Source organism: Aythya marila (assembly GCF_965140915.1).
Source record: "Aythya marila genome assembly, chromosome: 2".
Lineage (NCBI taxonomy): Eukaryota > Metazoa > Chordata > Aves > Anseriformes > Anatidae > Aythya > Aythya marila.
The window spans coordinates 102,445,096-102,466,027 of record NC_139043.1 but is presented as its reverse complement, the minus strand read 5'-3'; the positions used below and the strand labels follow the sequence as shown (position 1 = coordinate 102,466,027).

General features: G+C 40.8%; 1 protein-coding gene across 1 annotated transcript; it reads left to right on the top strand.

Annotated features, from left to right (window-relative positions):
• The first annotated feature begins 33 nt into the window (after nt 1–33).
• On the top strand, nt 34–20,555 carry IMPA2 (inositol monophosphatase 2). The gene is made up of 8 exons (XM_082753330.1): nt 34–228; nt 4,434–4,567; nt 9,886–9,990; nt 11,362–11,407; nt 13,761–13,869; nt 17,300–17,408; nt 17,567–17,718; nt 18,581–20,555. The coding sequence occupies exons 1-8, from the start codon at nt 100–102 to the stop codon at nt 18,694–18,696; spliced, it is 900 nt and encodes a 299-aa protein (XP_082609456.1). The 5' UTR covers nt 34–99; the 3' UTR covers nt 18,697–20,555.
• The last annotated feature ends 377 nt before the right edge of the window (nt 20,556–20,932 follow it).

The following is a 20,932-nucleotide window of genomic DNA, read 5'->3' as shown; positions in this document are numbered from 1 at the left end:
AGTGACAGCGCCCTCCTCCTCCTCCTCCTCCTCCTCCCTTCCCTCCCTGCCTCCTCCTCCGCGCCGCTCCTCGGCGGAGCCGGCGCCGCCGCCGCCGCTATGAAGCCGTGCGGGGAGGAGGAGGAGGAGGAAGGGGCTGCGGGAGGAGGAGGAGGAGGAGGAGGCGGCGGGGACCCCTGGAAGGAGTGCCTGGAGCTGGCGGTGCAGCTGGCGCTGCGCGCCGGGCAGGTGAGAGCCGCCCCTCGCAGCCCCCCCCCCCCGACCACCACCACCGGGGGGCTGCTGCGTTTTGGGGGTAGAAATGACAAAATGAAGAGGTGAAGCGGCGAGGGGAGGCCGGCTGTGGGCGCTGGGCTGGTGGGGGGGGGGGGGAGGCAGGGCTGTCAGAGACGGCAGCAGCTCCGTGCCTGGTCCCCCCGGGGGCTGAGGAGGGGTCCCGGGGGCGATGAGGGGTCCCTGGGGTGGTCGCAGAGCCCGGGGGCTGCAGCCGACCGAAGTACCAGGAGGAGCCTCCGGGCATTGTGGGGTTGGGTTGTGGCTCAAAGTGCTTGGATGTCACCAAAATATGGTCAGCGTGGATGCTTTACACGTAACTTTTTCAGACACCAAGCGCTTATAACGCTGCTGTCATGGTTTAGTGTGGTGGGCTTACCTGTGGCAATGCCGGCGTTTGTGCGGAGAAGAAATAGTTGTGCCACAGAGGAGTCGTCCTCTGGTTATGCCAGTGTCTTCAGGGCGGCCAAAATTCACCGACAGAGGCATTTCAACACAGCAGGAGGTTAGTTAGCTCCTTGGCCCCGCGGTGTGCCACAGCAGAACTTCCACCGGCTGTCACAGAGCCAAGAAGTGGGATCAGCAGAGGAGAAAGGGGGTAAAGCACAGATCTGCACCGTGCATTGCTCTTCTGCTTCTATCGCACTACAAAGCACCGTGTACCCACACACTGTGACCTTTACTTCTTCCTTAGTGTGTGTCATTAAACCTGTTTCCCCCTCCGCTGTAGGCGCACATGCGCGTAGGCAAAGATTAGCAGCATGCCAGAGGAGAGGGGACTTGTTGTGGTGATACAAGGAGTCAGTGGATAATCCAAATTGCAATGACAGGTCGTGCTCTCACAGAATCGCCAAACGGGAGGTTCTCCGGCATGCTCCTTCTGCCAGCCATTTCACAAGAAAGCCTCTCATGACTCAAGCTTCCACACCTAATTTCTCAAAATATCGAGGTTTGAGGACAGCCTTAACCATCTCCAACCATTTTAGTCACCCAGAAGACCATAGCTGAGCATGTTTTCCTGGAAGAAATAACATTCCAGAGGACTGATGTTTGCATCTTTTCAATTTGCATCAGTTTGCAATCTGCCATTGCTACCTGGAAACTGGCAGGAAACTGGCAGAAAAAAAGATCTCTTCCCAATGTTAGCTCCCAGGGGATATTTTAGGCTACTTTCTATGGAACATAGTTTTTATTTCATTTTATTTATTTATTTTTAGCAAAGCAGATTGGTATTTCCTAAATTATGTGCAGATAGTTACGCTCCTCATCTAGATGTTTGGTTTTCCCAGTAAGCAAATATCCCCGTACAACATTGCAAGCATGTAATTCCACCTTGGGGCTCCCAGAAGAGTGTGGTAAGTGCAAGCAGTATGGTGAAACGAAACAGCAAGCACCTTGCTCCTTGCTGCAGGTGGCTCTCCTGGCAGGTGTTGGGGGAGGAGGCATCTGGGCCCTCTCTCCTCTCAATTTTCCTTTGCGTGTCTTAATTTCACAAAGGTGTCAGGAAAGGAAGAAACCAGGATCATGACTGCACCGAGCCCCTGCAGCTCCATTTCCTCTGCTCCGTGGCAAATGAACAAGGCAGCAGGGGCAGTCCATTTCTTGCAGTTGTGGTCTTCATGAATGTACTGGTGTAGATGCCTCTTGCATTGCACGAACCCCCAAATGTGCCCTGATCTAGTGGAGGGGCAGCATGGGCTAAAATGCCCAGCTGAGAAGAGCAGGCAGTTGTGGTAGGTATCTACAGACCTTGTTATAAGGCTTCAGCACGGGGAGGAGCTGAGTGATGTCCCCTGAGGGGCACCAGGCTCTGATACTCCTGGGAGGCAGAGGACTCCTGGGGGTTGTTCAGTGTGAGCAGAGTCATGGACCTCTCTGAGCTGTGGGATAAATTTGGGAAGAATAAAAGCTGCTTCATCGATGATGCAGGGAATACACGTGGTCTTTGCAGGTCTTTGCGTGTCGGGCTCTGACTTGGATTACACGCCCACACGGGTCAGTGCAAACCCACATGAATTCCTTTGTCAGATGTTTTATAAGAGGCCGTGAGGTGGCACGGACCCGTCCACCCCACAGCACCGCCTGGTGCGCTGGGTGAGCTAACACAGACGTGGTGCCCATTCGCTGCTGGTGGCCCCAGCACAGCTTCTCTTTCCAAAAGGAAAGGGTGTAGGCACATTGTGAGTCTGGTTACCGTAATGCTAGCACACAACAACCTGGGAAATCGGGGTATTTTTCGTGGCTGTCAAGCAGACAGAACACATCGAGTAGGATCCTGCAAAAAATCCAGTTGTTTTTTTTTTAAAAAAAAAAAACAGAAGCAGGCGATTGCAGCACGTCCCCAGAAGAGCCCTCGCAGCCGCTGCTCTTTCTGCATCGAGGGCCAGGTGTGACCGCAGTCCCCTGCCGAATGAACGGTCGCATGTACTGATTTACACGGCTGCACAAATCTCTTCCATCCACTGGGTATTAAAGCTGAACAGGAGTCAAGACGGCACTGCTAAAGAGAAATTCAGACCCTTTCTGCGGAGAGTGTAGGGCAAGAAACGAGAGGTGGTATTCCTCAGCTGCCTGGCTACGTGACGCAGCGCATTGAACTCATATGTAGGCAGGACAGGAGTAAAGAGTGGTGAAAATACAAGGCGTGAGCATAGCAGGTGCTGCCGAATAGGTTACACACCGCGGCTGAGATGGTTGCAGTGCTTTGGGTTGTGCTTCGGGGAGCAGAGCAGCCTGAGGGCCTTCCTAGGGCGGCGCTTTTATGGCAGCGGTGCGGTTAAAGCCTGGAGAAAACCATAGCGGGACACTGGGGGCATGAAGATGATTAAGTGAACGTTTGGGTATGCAATAATGAACTCCAGCAAAAGTTCAAACCGAAATGTTTTAATCTGGCCTCAGCAGCTCGGGAAAGAGGCAGAACTAATGCTCTGCAGCTCATGAAGCAGAAACATTAGTCCAGATACTAATGCTAAGGCAACGGCCGACAAAGTCGATTACGTGTCAGAGCAATCTGAAAAGCCTTCAAATGAAGCATTTTAGGCTACGAAAACCAAGAGCTGAGACTGAAATTAGGGAGTTCCCCATTCCCTTTCCCGTGCATAATACAGCAGGACTGTTTGGTTTGGTCTTAAGATGTTTCTCTGTAGGTAACTTTAAAATGCTCTGATCCCGGGAAATTTAACTAAACAATTAAAATTTATGTTTTAGAAGGGACTTGGAATATGAGTCTCCCTGGTGTTATTTTTCATTTAATATAATTCCATAGAAATAAGCCTAATCTTTGGTTTGGTTTTCCTAACTTCAAATAGTTTATAATGGTCACTGGTTAAAAAATAAGGCAGCTCCTTTTTCAAGTTGAGCATTATCACTCTATCCCCTCCTGCAATTGTCTTAATGAAGGGATGGGGAAAAAAAATGGTAAAATCGGAGAAAAGCTTTTATCAACTGTGTTCCCATATGTGCATTTGCAATTGATGTGGTTTAGTTCCAAATTTACAGCAGTTAAAACCCTTTAAAAGGACGTGGAGACTTCCAAAAGAGAATCCAGAGTTAGATCACTGGCTCCATATCTGGGGAAAAACCTAAATCTTTGTTTTTGTTAAACATAAAGCAATTCTTTGAGACTAGTGGGTGGTCCACACTTGAAGTTCCAAACACCCATATATACAAGAAAAAATAAATATTGTGTCTTTGTTGGCAAAAAAAGAGGTTTGCTTTATTGTATTTTGAAGTAAAGGAGCTGTGGGGTATTGGCCCTGTAAATGCTTTTTTTTAATGGAAAAAAGTGTTGTTTTGTTTTGTTTTGTGAGAGAAATTATGGGCCTCAAGTTTCTTTCATATCTTACATGTATTTTCTTTAATTTCCTAAATCACAATGTCTACTATCACACTTCTGTTCCATCAGTTGCGTCCCGTTCTTAATCCCTTCCTGAACTGTCAAGAGAGGTTCCTGCAGAGTGATTCCAAATGCCGTGTTCCCAAAAAGAACATTCCTTATCTCAAAAAAGGTTTTTACTCAGAAGAGCTAGAATAGGTTCTGGGAGAATTAGACCTACTACTGTTTTTCAGGGTTAGCTATGATGTTGTTAGTAAATATAGTATTTTTATGTCCACAGCGTGAATGGAAACCAAATCTGATTTGTGAAATTCTCTTCTTTCAGATTATTAGGAAAGCTCTAACAGAGGAAAAACAAGTGTCTACAAAGACATCTGCAGCAGACCTCGTGACCGAGACTGATCATTTTGTGGAAAACTTAATTATTTCTGTTCTGAAAGAGAAATTTCCCTCCCACAGGTGAGTGTCTATAGAAAGAAACTATGAATGACCATTTTATCCTATAAGAGTTTTATATTTGACTGGCTTTTGAAGGGAATATAAAAATCCATCCCTGGAAGTCAGATTATCATTGGAAAACATTATTTTTTCTTAATTCAGTAGTAGCTTCTTTCAGGTTTATGTATCTCTCATATATTACATATATTATTGCTGTTGGACACGTTTGTAGGATTCCATTTTAAAGAGCTACCACTACCCTATACTGATGACTTTATATTTTCTAATATTTCTACTATGACCTGTGCATGTAAATTCTTTGTTTCTTAACTTCCTGAAATGTATTTAATATTGGTGTTTCCCCTGTGAGGATATCGTGTATGACACCCATTAAAATATAGCTGTAATTAATAATAGCAAAGATCCCATCCTGCAGACCTTCCTATCACTTTCTTTTGCCATCATAGGTAGGTGTTTGCCAGATCAGGACAACCATCATATTTAAGCACATTTACTTTGTGTTGCATAGAATCCTAAAATTGGTGATAAGCAGGGATGTTTATCATCATCATTCAATACATTTAAATAAGATATAAATTATTTTATGGGGTTTGAACCCAAGGTTTTGAAAATAATCAGATTGTTGACTCCTCTTGAATTATTAAGGTCAATTTGAAAATAACTCCTCCTAGTACGTACACAGATTAGAGAGAGGTTTTGTATTAGTTGGCCAGATTGGGTTTGATGCAGAGACTCCACAGTTGATTTCCACAGTTGAATTCAGTACAGGAGGATAAATTCATCTTGCTGCAGAGCCTGTGTATCACTTAAATACTGTATGACTTCCTTCTAACCGTGCACGTCTCTAATGGAAAAGAGCCTTGCACTCTAGCACAGTGCAGAAATCAACAAAGATGAGAATCTGGAGGGCTCAGCTACTAATCTGCTTGTCAGCTATGCTCTTGTAAAGAAAATAACAAAGAAAAAAAAATGAATGTGTTAAAAGAACATTACATACTAAATATAGCTTTGTAAATACGTGTTGTATGTGATCACGTATTGAAGCAGTACTGTACAGCACAATGTGTGGTTCTTGGCTGCAATTCTCAAGAGACTGCCAGGGTTTACAAGCCTATTATTTGTGTAATATTCCGTCTACTATTGCTGGTTGTGCTCTTTTCTCATCTCCACTGCGTGTTGTTTCTTTTTTCCTTGAACAGTCTGGCAGTGAACATAAAACATATACATTTCACATAAAATGGGAATCATCAGAAGCACTCAGGTTACTCAAAATGGAAACAAAAGTTGTAAGGTCAACATAGAAGTAGAAATGGAAAAGTCTCTGACTTTTATTAACTCTTTGCAGTTAACTTATGCCTCCATAAGCAAATAAATGAATTTCTTCAAAACAATTGTTTGTTTTTTTTGCAGATAGTGGTTGTTTATTTTGGTCAGAATTTGTTCAGACAGCGAATGCATTTAGATTAAACAGTAGCTTAAAACTGGATTTAAAAGACTAAATTTAGACACTTGCGATGAGGAATCCACGGTAGGAATCAAGGTTTAAGTACAATGAAAACATCGAAAGATCATTTAAATTGTGTTCAGACTTTCCCCTAATCTAGTTGTTGAAAGCATCAGTGAAGGTTTCTGTTATTTCTCTTAAGTTATCATAGAGTCACAGAATGGTTTGGTTGGAAGGAACCTTAAAAGCCCATCTAATTCCAACCCCCTGCCATGGGCAGGGACACCTCCCACCAGACCAGGTTGCCCAAAGCCTCATCCAGCCTGGCCTTGAGCACCTCCAGGGATGGGGCATCCACAGCTTCTCTGGACAACGTGCTCCAGTGCCTCATAGTAAAAGAATTTATTCTTCATATCCAGTTTTAACCTATCCTCTTTTAGTTTAAAGCCAAAATTACTCCTTGCCCTGTCACTCCACTCCCTGACACAGAGTCCCTCCCCAGCTTTCTTGTAGGCCCCCTTTAGGTACTGGAAGGCCGCTGTGAGGTCTCCCCGGAGCCTTCTCTTCTCCAGGCTGAACAACCCCAGCTCCCTCAGCCTGTCTTCATAGGAGAGGTGCTCCAGCCCTCTGATTATCTTCATGGCCTTTCTCTGGACCTTGTTCTAATAGGTCCACGTCCTTCTTGTGCTGGGGACCCCAGAGCTGAACGCAGTGCTCCAGGTGGGGTCTCACAAGAGCAGAGCAGAGGGGGACGATCACCTGCCTCACCCTGCTGCCCATGCTTATTTTGATGCAGCCCAGGATACGGTTGGCTTTCTGGGCTGCAAGCACACATCGCTAGCTCATGTCGAGCTTCTCATCAACAAGCACCCCTAGGTCCTTCTCCTCAGGGCTGCTCTCAATTTGTTCTCCACCCAGCCTCTATTTGTGCTTAAGGTTGCCGTGGCCCAGGTGCAGGACCTTGCACTGGGTCTTGTTGAACTCCATGAGGTTCTCACAGGCCCACCTCTCCAGCCTGTCCAGGTCCCTCTGGATGGCATCCCTGCCCTCCAACATGTCAACTGCACCACACTTTAGAAACGTATCTTTGGAGTTAGAAAAAAACTAGAGGAGATCTCTCTGGAACCTATGCCATTCGTGCTGTGGCAGAGGTGTGTCTTGAGGTACTGGAAAAGTGCTCAGAAGTAAAGAGAAATATTAGGAAAACCTGTTAAAAAAGTGATTCTGTCCCGTGTTTCTTTCTTGTCTCTGCTTGGCCAAGGGATGTGTATCATCCTCATTCATGCTTCACTCGAGTTTTCATCTTTGCTGTCTCTCTCTGGCACTCTGATGTACTCCAAGTGAGTCTTTCCAAAAGGGTATTTTTTCTGGACGATCTCTGAAGCACAGATAGGCACAGCCTATCATGGACTACAGGCTGTAAAAGCCTATTGTGGCATTTGCCTGTGTTATTGTTACACAAGTTGTCATCTTTGGTGTTAATTGTGGCCTTAATCCTGGAGCCATTACAAGCAGGACTCAGCCACGACATCCAACCCTGGCTGCCTGGATTTTGCCCTCAGACCCCCTTGGTGGGATAGTGGAGGGGCAGCCCCGGTTTGAATGTGCTGTGCACCACTGGATATCGCTCTTCCTGCAGTTTAGGCTGTGCTACAGCTTCCCTGCTGTCCCAGCAATGAATTTCAGAGTGGCTTTGTGGCGCGAACAGATGTCTGCTCAGGCTAGGCTAAAATTACCAGACTCGTTTTCAGTGGGAGAAAACTTTAATCCAGATTTGAGGAGAGCTGAGAGGCTGGCATACTAAATTAACTACTGTAATGAAACGGGGGAGGTTCAACACACACACAGACACACACACTTCTTAAACTGTTCCTAATATCTGGTGTTCAAGGCTTCAGCCTGAATGTTTTGCTCCATGTGCATGTTTTTACAGGACACGGAGCCATTAGAGCAATACATCAGATGTTGGCCTTTAGGAACAGTCACAGTGCCCGGTATTGCATAGCAGCTATGGGCTTAATTTAACCTGCTAGCAAAATTTCATAAAATGTGCACCTAATTTGTCCTACACCTGCTTTGGAAAATTGACCTCGGACATCAAGGGCACTGCTGTACCCCAGCTTCGTGGTAAAGCTTTTGTACTTGCGGACTGCAGTAAGGAAAAGGAAAGGGACAGGTTTGTGATAGGTGAGGGTAAAACACCTTACACAGAAACACTCTTGTTTTATGGGAATTCTCATTTCACCTTCTTGATTGGCAAGACAACAGCTACAATTCAGTCTCTGGCTGGTGGAGCTGTCAGAAGGTGGAAAACAGGCAAAATTTGGGGGTGAAGATGGACAGTCTGAGGCCAGCTGTCAGGTGCTCTGTCTGCAGGAAGATCAGTTTCGCCCACAGCCAGCAGTGCAGCTGAAGCTTATGCTTGGGTTTAGGTGCTACTTACAAGATTTTTTGGAAGGAAAAGTCAAATGGTTCAGCACTAACAAGGCAAAATAATGGAATATATAAAGCGAGGAATCTGCAACGTGTTGCATTTGACTGAGAACTTCAAGCACTTGTTCAAGGTTTTTCTGGCTTCCTGGTTGCACACTAACACTTTTAAGTGTCCTTCAGCTGTTCTCTTTAAAGGAGATTAAAATAGTAACAAGCACTTGCTACTTCCCGTCTCATATCAACTGGGGGCCCATAATGCTGTCAAAATAGTCCCTTGCTGCTGAGGGAAAGGCAAAACAGCATTTGGGAAATTCAAGAAGACTCCTCCTGTGCTGTCTGCAGGATGTTTTAAGCTCGTATTTGCAGTATTATGGAGCATCAGGCAGCACGTGTTGAGGGCACAAAAGCAAATAGTCCTAGGGAAACAACTATTTCTGCGAAAGATTTTTTTTTCCTTTATTTTATTTTTTTTTCCTCTCTCTTTATGTCTTTAGGGGAAGCTTTTTTGTCCTCAGGCATTTGTAGATGCTGTGAAAACCAATACCAGTTGTTTAAATGTGAAACCAAAAGTGAGATTAAGTACCAGCAGTCTGATTCTACACATCCTGTACATACAGGACCATATTGAAATCTGTGAGAGTAGCACCTGCACAGCTCTTAGAGAAACAGACCCTGAGCAGTTTATGGGAGAGCAAGGATAAGAAAGGTCAGCAGGAAATGCTCCACAACTGGATGCAGATTTCCCAGGGGAAAAAAACAACAACAACAATAAAACATATCTATGAAAGAAATCAGAGCAGAACAGAAGACAAGCTCAGATTTCAGTGTGTGCCTTGTGCATCCAAAAAATAATAATAATAAAAAAAAAATTTCTCTGGGTCATGGGAAGAAGCAAGTTCAACTGTTCAAACTTTTTAATTTCCCAACTCTGACTACTGTAGAAAAAATTCTAGTAGGAGTGAGACTGTGGATTCTCTAAGAGTTCGTTACTCCCTGCTGACTGAATTTGACTGCAAAAAGAAGCAGCTGCATTTCGCAGTTTATATTCCTTAGTGCAAGCGACAGACCTAACCCATAAAATTACATTCTACAGAAAAACCTCCTTTAGAGTTCCAGAGCTGCCAGTTCAGATCCATTTCTGCATTCATTTTCATGAATTTCTTAATGGTACATTAGGAAAGTGAACATGAATAGAGTTCTTTTTTACCATTGAAATAGTATGCTATGAATTCGAGAACTCTCCTCTGAAGTTTCTGTAAAAGTTTCCCATTCCCCAATGAAAAAAGAAATACGTATGTACTCATATATATACATATATATGAAATGTATATTTATATAAAAACAAATACCTCTTCAAAAGACAGAAAGATGGAATTATACTTAATGAGTGTATATTTCAGCCAGTGTTTTGAGACGTGTTTTTATTCCACATTAAATACAGGTTTATTGCAGAAGAATCCACTGCTGCTGGTTCAAAATGTGTCCTCACTGACAGTCCTACCTGGATTATTGATCCTGTTGATGGAACCTGCAATTTTGTACATAGGTGAGTGGATGGGGGAACTGGAAATGCATAAAATAGCAAAATTTAGCTTCTCACAAATCCTCCCTTCTGCTCAAAGATTAAATTCACTGTGGTAAATTTGTTCCTGCGACACGTAAGTAGGAGTCATCCCTCTGTTGCTTTATGCCTCACACAGTATATCTGAGGGAGTGTGTGTTTGTGCTGGAGAGAGCTCTGTACTGTTATCTAAAGGTAAGCTAAAGTTTTCGCTGATTGCTTAATGACCCAGAAGCTCTTGACTCACAGCTCATTTATATATACCACACATTAACATGTAGAGACTTGAGCTGAACTGAAGAAACAAGGCTGTACTATGATGACATTTGGCCTCACTCCTTGTGTGGTTGCTACACTTTCCTTTTCATAGTGGTGTTTTCTCCCTTTCAAATACAAGTGCTTCATTTTTCCTGAGAAGTACAACCACTGCATACATGTAGAGTGTAACTGAAAACTAAGCCGTATGTAGATATTGGTTTTAAACTCCTAAAGTATTGCTCTGTAAAAAAAAGAGATCTAGGGATCAGTATTGCAAAAATCAAAAGTTTTAATTCATCATTTAAATGCTAGGAGTTGTAAACTTAATGTTTTTTATAACACTTTTACTTAAAAACCCAAATTATATTCTGCCTTACAGTTAGCAGCTTAATTGAACTGCAGTTATCATTTCAAGAAAATATAAAAAAGTATTTCCCTGACTTCTGTCAGGGAATTCAGTCTGGGGGAGGTCATGTGCTAGTGTTTTATTCAACTAAGTGAAATTTTCTTGTTCTTTTTTTTTTATTTTCTGGATTTTACAAACTTTTTAAAAACATGTTTGTAAGAAATGAATTTATTTCATTGTTTAAAAAGCAGTAATTATACTTTATTCAAAAGGATCAAATTAAATATGTGACCACCACTTTTAGCAAAAGAGACAGTAGAGAAACTAGTTTCTCTTTATGTTGAGGTCAGCAACAAGGTATCTCCTTGCAACTTAATTGCTGTTTCAGATGCTCTCAGTTCACATGAACAAAATGTGCTTTTAAAAGTGATGACCTGTTATAATGTTAATGATTTTACACTGGGTGGTTCAATTACAATAAAGAAAAAAGTTTACTAAATTATACAACACTATATAAAAATCCTGATATTTTCAAGAGTTTATTTCTTGCATTTTTTTCAAATATTAAGTTATGCTTCAAGTGGAAATGATGGTTAAAGAATCTGGCAAAGGATAAATAGTATGATATCAAGAGTATTTTTGACACAGGTAAAGTTGCAGAGCTCCATGTGGGGTTTTGCTGCCTTAGCAAGTTGCTTAAGTATCAAACAGAGATTTTTCATCAATAATACTTTATTTCTTGTTTTTCACAGATTTCCAACAGTGGCAGTGAGCATCGGATTTGCTGTTAACAAAGAGGTATGCAGTATGTTCTTTAAGATGGGTACCTGAGATTTGGTTAGAAGTCTCAAAACCATGTGGGAACTTAAAAAGAAAGAAAAAAAAATCAGGCACTGGTCAGGCTTTTATATGCTTTTTAAATGCATTTGGTCATACTCCACTAGTCTAAAATCCCAGTCCTGCAAAACTTCACTTATGCAAACTAGCAATTACAGGATAATTCCTATAAATTATTATAAATATTATAGGATTTATGTGACTAAAAAAGGGGGTACTTGTGTAAGCAAGGTTTTGTAAGACAAAACCATAATGAGTTAAATATAGTGCTGCCTGTTCAAAATTTAAACATCTCTCTCAGTGTTCTTACGTTGATTGTGATTGCTTCTTTCCTGCTGCTAGCAGTATCTGTGAAAGCTAACTGCTACTCTGAGGCAATTCAGAATTGCTTTTTATGAAGAGTGCAAAATTACGGGCCTAGTTCACTTAGTCTGCCTTTGAGGTTTTCTTAATGCAGTAAAATGACTATATTTCCCTCATGAGAGCTTGATTACAAGGGGAAAAAAAGTACCTAGCTTTCATATATGCTGTCTTTTTTTGAGTTTCCTAGCTGTACTCATAAAGGCTTTTCTCCAAATGTTGCCATTTTAAAGTTTGATATATATACAGGAGAAATAGCTATTCAGACTGCCAAGAAATGTGCCTCTTTCAGCCTAAGTCCACAGTCTTATATATATATATATATATAGCTATAACTGAAGCCAACAAGAATTCTGTGCAATAATAACATAGTTTTCAGATGTGCTAGCAGCACTTACAGATTTAAACAGAATAATGTTGTGTACTTCTCAAGTTAGAATTTTCAAACATGGAAACTGCAAAGAAGCACTTCCATGCTTTCCTGAAGTGTATTCATTCCCAGAGGTCCTTCTGAGTACTACATATTATTACCAGACAGTTTTCTCTAATATTTATGTTTTCTAGAACACCATCATGATTTTGATGCTGCATATTTGGGGTTATGTAAACTAAACAAAGCTGAAACAAAAATAAAGAATGATGTTAAAACTCCCTTCATAAACAGATGGGAAAAAAACAAAACAAAACAAAAAAATAGCAGGCTGAAAAGGAGCCAAAGGAGAGCACACAGGGGAACTGGCCTGAATGTAAGCCTTGAACAGTACTGAAGAAATTACTGCAGATGTATTCAGGGAAAGAGTCTACTAATAATGTTCCTCAAAAAAAAGAAGTTATATTACCACTTGGTTTACATGGGACCTTAGGGTAAGCAGCAAGGACAACCTTTTCCCTTTGAATTATCTCTGATGAACATCACGTTGAATGGAGGAGGGCAGCAGGAAAAGATTTTGGAGTCTAGAACATCTGAGATGTCTCCTTGATCTTGTTACTGACTTGGACAAGTGCCCTTGGACAAGTCATTTAGTTTTTGTGCAGCTGCCTACCCCTAGATAGAATCTAGTTAGCTGTACTCACCTAAGGGTGATTTTAGGAGCTGGTCACTGAAGTTTGTAAAGTGTTTAAAGATGTTTTGTTGAAAACTATTAAAATAATAGAAATATTAAATATCTTGCGTTCAAATCAAGGGTCAAGGTTGTGACCTTCTTGTTGGTAAAAAGATATTCCCCCAGAGAGTCCAGTGTTACTCATTCTCAACCCTTCATTGAAGGTCACAATATGATATTTCTCTTCAAATTCCATCTCTTTGAGTCCTGTGATTTAATGAGATTCTCACTTTCATGTTTAAAGAAAAAGATTTTGCAGAGAAACATCTGAAAAACGGACTGGAAGTTATTACTTTGGTTGAAAAGGCAGGCAAATGAAATGCCTCGTGAAAGGTGTAGCACATATAAAATAATCCATTGTTGGAAAACAGCGTGCCGTGACTTCAGAGTTTGAATACCTGAATAATCATATCTGTGTATTTGGGGTTGCATATCTTCAGGGCCCAGCCAAAGTTAATGGGACTTCGAGATGTAACTGCTCACCAGTGAAAATAAATCATTCAGAATCCAGCCTTAGAGGACTTGCATATTTTCAATAAAAATATATAATTGATTTTGAATTCAGTTTAACATTTAATCTATTCTAATGTGAACGCAAAGAAGCTGCAAGTAAGAGGTTAGAAGATCATGAACAGATTGCACTAAGTTCTCTTTATAAACTGAGTTTTATATGGCCTGTATCTCAAATATCGTAGTAATAGTAAAATTATTCCAGTTTATTAGCATCAATATAATCTTTGATTACATGTACCAATTAAAATATTGCTGATCTTTCTGCCGTTAGTAGTTGTTTATATTTATGATGAGTAATTTGAGTTGCATTCATTTCTTTCCTTTTCAAAATCTTAAAGCTTGAATTTGGTGTAATTTACCACTGCACTGAAGAACGATTATACACTGGTAGAAGAGGTCAAGGGGCATTTTGTAATGACAAAAGGCTTCAGGTATCAAAAGAGACAGGTTGGTCTAGATTTTGTTAGAACTCTAAAAGGAATATGTTAATTTTGTTTCAGAGTTGTTGCAAATCATCATTAGGATAATGAATATCATTATCCTGATGGAAGGTATTTCTCCTGCATGATAATTTTGTTGTTATGTGTTTGTTGTTTTTGCTGAAAAATCACAATTTTCCTCGTTCTCTTTTTGAAATATACAGCTGAATTTGAACCATTTAAATAATCCTAAATTATTTTGATTCAGAACTATTGTTCAAAATAAGGAAGAATGAGTAGATTCACCAGTTTCATTCCAGCTGTACACTGGCGTCACTATTTATGAGCAAGATGCAATGGGAATGGTGAATCAAATTCACAGTGCTACAGTGACTGTCATTCTCTTTCTTTTCCCAATAAATTTGTATTTCATAAGGTGTGTTATGTCTGTAGGCGTACATGTTAACAGTAAACTAAAGGATGCATGCTTCAGAGGGGTTATTTAACAGCTTGCTTTCCTGTGTGAGGTATGTTTCAACATACAAATAGATAGCAGCACTTAGCACTTAATGGAATCCTTTTACTGATAAATCAACAAAAATCAAATGTGTGTAGAGGTTTCCTTTTAATCAATGAAAGTGCAGAGGAGAACGTAACATTCAGTTACAGACAGCAGCCTACATGTGCTAGAAATGTACATCATTATACTCCGGAGATGGTTAAAATTTCACCACAAAAAGAGATTTTAATGGTCTTGAAATATTTAATGAGCTCAAAATTTGTGGAAGTTTGGCTCTTCACCTAAATTAATAGTGAGCAAGGGTCTGCCCATTTGGAGAGATGGAGCAAATTGTAAAGTCAGTGGCACCTAAGATTTTAATCCCTGATTATGCACAATTTTTTTGTCTGTACTTGAATATCCCGTAATCCACACGAGCCTGTTCTGGCAGAGACTACGAGGAAAACCAGGAGTACTCCTGGTTTAGCTGTCTGAGCCACTGTCAGAATAGCCTCACTTGCTTTTGCAGTCCAAAATTTCTGGTCTCCAGTTGAGCAGGGAATAATTTTGGCATATACCACTTTCGTCCTTCTTCCTCTGGGCTTCCAGTCTGTGTGGGTGCTTAGAACACAGCGAGGGAAGCAAACCTTCTGCCCTTTCAAATGCTTTGAAATTTTCCTTTGTTTTGAGAGACATCATTCGGTGGTGGGCGCTTTCATCAGTGAAGATGGACCTTCTTTATTCTTACTTCTACCCCTGTTTTAAGTGTATATGGTCACAGTTGTTGTTTTCCTGTAAGGACTGTGGCTTCAGCCAAATAAACCAAGCTTGGAAAAGAGTGTTTTTTTCCCTGTATCTACAGCTGGAATTCAAGTAGCCTTCACCAATGCATGATGTGTTGGAGTGCTGGGCTGTCATGTTGCTTCATGCCTTTTGTTTTCAGGAAATGTGGTTGTTGTGTAACTCTGTATAACGCTGATCTACGCTACACATTCATTGCTGAGATTTAATCATTTGAAATTACAGTACAGGCAAAAACTGTTCTTCAGTGACAAATTTTGTAGAGGTCTGGTTTGGGAGTACAAGCAATCAGGATATGCTTAAACGAAGGCTCCATCTTCCCTTTAACCTTGAGTTTTACTTTCTTCTCACACTTAGATTCAGGTCTGTCCTTAAATGTGCTAATAGTGTAAATGTATTTTCTTTTCTTAGTCTTCTATGGTCAACAGATTGGGTCTTTTTGTCATAAATGTATCCTTGTCCCTGTTAAATCTCTATGAAAGTGAAGAGTAGAAAGCAAATTTTCTCTTGTACCTTGAACACCCAAAACTCTGTTGGGTTTTGTGATCAGCCTGCTCCTTCTTCTAAGCAGAGACCTCCCTCTAGCTTGTCTTAGTCACTTCATTCGATTTCTACCTGGCTATGGCTTTGACTAAAATTGGAGAGATCCATTTATTCATCAGAAATATACTTAATAACTCAACAACTGTCTTAGTCATGACCTAGCTATGACTAGTGCAGATTGAATGCTTGGTGCATTTTAGCAATGAGGCTTGCATTAAATATTCTGTAACTGTAAATTGAGTATGTTATGCAAAAACATCTAAAGCAGCTTGCTTTCACCATCCAGACTTTCCATTTGTGACTGAAGCAGCAAACACCCTGCAGTGTGTCTGGATCAGTGTTGCTCTATTTTAAGGCATTAATTTAAAAAGTAATTGTTAAATATGTCCATACAGTTCAGCTTTGTGATGTGCTGTAACTTTCAATCTAATTGCATACCTGCTACTCACCAACCACTTACCACATTGCTTGAATCCAGATTGTTCCTCCACAATACTAAATTCACCGGTAGCCTGTTTAATTAAATGATGTCTTGCTCCGCCTGCATTTGCTTTTGAAAACCTCCTTGCTACTTCTGCTAAGAGCTTTCAACTCATGCAATTAGCTGTAATAGCCAGGTAGACATTCCCTGTGTGAATGAATGCCTCGCCTTTAACACAGGGTAGAAGGTGACACCTGACACTTGGGCACAGCCTAGTTAGCAAGTAATCAACAGACAAACCTTTGAGATTTGGTATATATTTAATGCCTCCAAGTTCCACTGGCACAGCAGAAGCAGGGACACTTGGTGTTCAATCAACCATCTCCTCCTAAATTGGGATACACTTGTTATATTCTAGTAACATGCAGATCTCATGCGACGACTACTTCAACACCTTGCAAGTCACTGTGAGTCTTTCCTTTGTACACAAAGCTGATAACCTTATCTGACAGAAACTGGAATTGTCTTTGCTGTACACAGTACAAAAGCAATATTCACGTATTATTATTATTACTAAAACTATTTTATTTTATGGTAAGAGGGCTTTTCAGTCATAAGGTGTCTTCAGTCTTTAAAATGGCATAATAAAAGGGAGCTATTACTGGATGACTGGTGTTTTAAGTAGAATCATTTACTCATCTTCCTGTATTCCCTTAGAATTCCTTAGAATTTCTTTATAATTTACATTGAAGTTTCCTATTCAAGAACCATTCTGTTTTCAAATATGATTAATCTAATATCATTAATAGTTACTATGTCACTGTATTATTTTTCATTGGTTGCTGAAGTTTGTGAATTTGCCAAAAGCTGGCAGGTCAATGAAATAAAACAATGTATGAAAACTGCAGGAATTAAAGGATGCATTCTTAGTTTTAATATTCCTGTTCTTTTTTTCTCCTTTTAAAAAAAAAAAAAAAGTATTTAAATCAGACCGTTTGATAAGAGAAATCTAGTCTTGCTTAATTTTTTTATGTGAAGTTTTGAATTATCCTTATCACTAGAAAGACTTTGGGATAAAAAAAGGGACGTGATAATTGTTTTTCTGTGAAAAATCCTTTATTGTTTACTTTGAACAAATTTCCAGAAGCTATCTGGAAACTATTGAATTAATGAAAATAACTACCTACTTTGCAGATATCTCGAAGGCCTTAATTTTAACAGAAATTGGTCCAAAACGTGACCCTGCAACTTTGAAACTGTTCCTTGGTAACATTGAGAGATTGCTCAAGGCCCAAGCACATGGGTAAGATATCTTACAATGTGCGTCTCACATTTGTGATCAAAAGTAATTTAACAAAAAAAAAATCAAGTTTGTTGCATATTTTTCAATCTTGATGCATAGGCTGAAATCAAAGGCTTTTTCCTCTTTACATTTCATTGTCCCCTTCTTGCTATATTTAGGGTCCGTGTAATTGGAAGCTCCACCCTGGCTCTGTGCCACTTGGCATCCGGTGCCGCGGATGCGTATTATCAGTTTGGGTTACACTGCTGGGACTTGGCAGCAGCTACTGTCATCATTAGAGAGGCAGGCGGCACTGTGATAGACACTTCAGGTGAGTGAGATATTCCTGTTTTCACTGACTTTTTGAGGACCACATGGCACCTCAAGTTACCTCAGTACAGTCCTCCTCCTGTGGCCCAATCTCATTTCTGGCACTATTCTGCAGAAACGCCTGCACTCTCCATTAGACTGGCTGGTTATTCATACCACAGTGATGTAATTCCAGCTTGGGGTTTCATCACATCAAAGGCCTTCTGAGTCAAACTGTATTTCCGTAACTTTGTAATTCCTTCAAAGCATCAGATTTACTGTAAAGGACTAGCTGGGAAATTGGTAGACATGCTCAGACTCCAAACAGATTTCAGCAGAGACGACTTCCCAAGAAAGAGGGACTCTCAAGTACATGTCTGAACATATAGGAGTAGGAACTGCTCAGAGGGAGTAAAGGACAGCACAGTCTCTGGCTTATTATTTTATTCATTTATATGGTACACATCTCAGGGTAATGGTTTACTGGTCAATACTGTGAAAAGATATTGTGCATTAAGAAGAAGGGTATGCTGACTGAACTGATCTCTGTTCTATCTTTTCCTTTTACTAAAAGGAAATAATTGCATTTATTGTTGGATACTGAACAAATGTAAACGTTCACTCCTTCTGTTGCATACTTTGGTGCTGTATCTAGAATCTTCTGAAATCAGTTTTGTGAGAGATTTCAAGATAGGAGTTCATGAACTCCTTCTCACCCCGAAAGGAGCTATGAGAAAGAGTTGTCCTTCTCACCCCAAAAGGATCTATGCATGAAGTTGCTTCAGCGTCTCTGAACCTACCTAATTACAGTGTGGTTTATATTTAAGAGTACATTACCTTTTTACATCACCTAAGACAGTTCTTATTAACCTTCTTGTCCTCAGGGGGACCTCTGGATCTGATGTCCTGCCGAGTGATCGCTGCGGGCACCAGAGAGATGGCTATGTTCATAGCTCAGGAAATACAAACTATTCACTACAGACGGGATGATGAAAACTGATGGAAATTAAGTACTTTTAATATTGAGTCTGCCCTCCTGAACTATGTAACTTTTGCAAGGTGGGTGGCTTAAAGGGTACGTGATTTCAGTAGGATGCTTTCTGTGGAGATTTTCTGTGTCAAATATTTTTTATAAATTTATTACAATATGGGAAGGCATAAGGAGATTTTTAAACCTCTAAGAATCGTGTTTCCTTTTTAATATGTATCTCTTTCAGCAGTATCTTTTTTATAAGATAGCATATTTTACTTGTAGCACTAGTTTGAAAATAAGTTGTAATTTCATATCTGTGGGGCTGATATTTAGTCTTTTGTAACATGCAGCTAAAAATGGAACTATTTTTACAGATGCAGATCTCAGGTAAATGAGCTTTAGGACTGTAGTAAGGATGAGTAGTTAAGATGTGTGCCTATAATACCCTTGTTCTACGATACTTAAAAATGCAATAAAAAATGACATTATTGTTTCTAACTATGTCATAGCTATATTATCCATGTATATGCATATATATGTGTATGTCTGTGTGTATAAATATACATGTAAATGCATGTATATACACGCAGATATAGACATGTATCTCTGTGTGCATGTACATATATGGATACCTTGGATGTTTACAGCAATTTAGAGAATGCATAGAGGAAAGCTAATATCGGAAGTTCTTTTCAGGTAGAGTGTACGTAACTTATGTGACTTCAGTGGAGGAGGCCACCCAAATGGCTAGCGACAGAGCTGATCATGGAACATGTTTAATGACCTTACAAACTGTCCATCTAATTCTTATTTCCTTTCATCCCTTTTCACGGGTGTAAATCACACCGTCATGCAAGCCTCTACAAGATGTTAAAACTTTTACTACCACAGAGTAATTGCAGGTAAAATCAGGAATATTGAACTCCACTGAGTTATTCGCAGTATTAGCTATGACACACAGTGGCAGGCCAGCAGAGTACGAGTGCAGAGTCAAAAAGGTGTTGATGTTAGGGAAACTTGGAGCAGAGCAGTAGGATTGGCCCCCTTACAGGGAAGTTATTCATATGCACATAGACTACGCTTGCAAAAAAGATAGTTGTGAATCACGTGCCCTTCTCACATAAAGTTATAATCACCCTTTTTTGATCAGAGAAACCTGTTAAATCAGTTACGTACATCTCCTAAATACCCAGTTGTTCTCTGTCCTTGTATTTAGTATTGGTTTTAGTTCTGCCAAGGTGATCATTTCTGTTCCAATTATTTTTAAAATCTTGGGCACAAAAGAGATACAACAGTGCCCAGAACAGTAGTAGTTGAGATGAAATCACTTCTTTTTCTTAAAAGTTGAATTAAAAGGTATCTTTTTTTTTTTTTTCAACAGTGCAAATTAAATGATTCAGAAAGTAACAGTTTGTTAAAAAATTAATTTTACACTGCATGTGTAGACTTTGTAAACGTGTTCAGACATCTACTTAGAACATATAAACTAAGTAATTTTTTAAAATAACCTTACATGTGTTTCTTGCAAAATGTTTTCAGTGAACCTAACGTGAATTCTGTGGGATTTCTTAATGCTTTTTTTTCTTTCACGAGAAATACGAAGTATTGACCGGGTGAAGAATGCCTAAGTTCAACTAAGCATTTGAGAGCTCTGATAGCTGTTAACAGAAAAACAATGCTGTCTGTCACAGTGATCAGCGTTTTGTCACCATTCCCTTTGACCTCTCCATCTCCTTGCATCCCTCTGTTCAGAAACTTAGATTGTAAGCCCGCTGGGGCAGGGACTGTAGTACTTCGGTTTGGGGTTTGCACAGTGCTAATAGGATGCAGTTCTGGTCCGTGACTAGGCACTGAGGTGCTATAAAAATACAAATAATAAATACTAATAGGCTCTCTCGTCTCTTCTTCTCCCTTCCCCCTACTTTCTGAGCGCAGCTGAGATGCGAGCAGATGCAGAGCTTGCTGGCACCGCTCTGATCCCAGGGCGCGTCGCCTCGGCGGCTGTGGGAGCAGCAGGGGCTTTGCTCGAGCCTCGGCCCGTGCTATAAGCTCCGTAAGGAAGCTTAGGCTGGCAGGGGATCAATGTGGCAGAGGCCCAGCACCACGGCATCCCCTGCCTGTCCTCGTTATGTCCCTGTTCGCTCTGGGAAGGGAGCTGCTGGGAGGATCTGCGAGGTTTCCATCTCCTGCAAGGTTTCCTGTCAGCTCGGCCTGCGGGCACGGAGAGGCTCTGACCCACTTCAGGCCCCGTGGCACAGGGCTC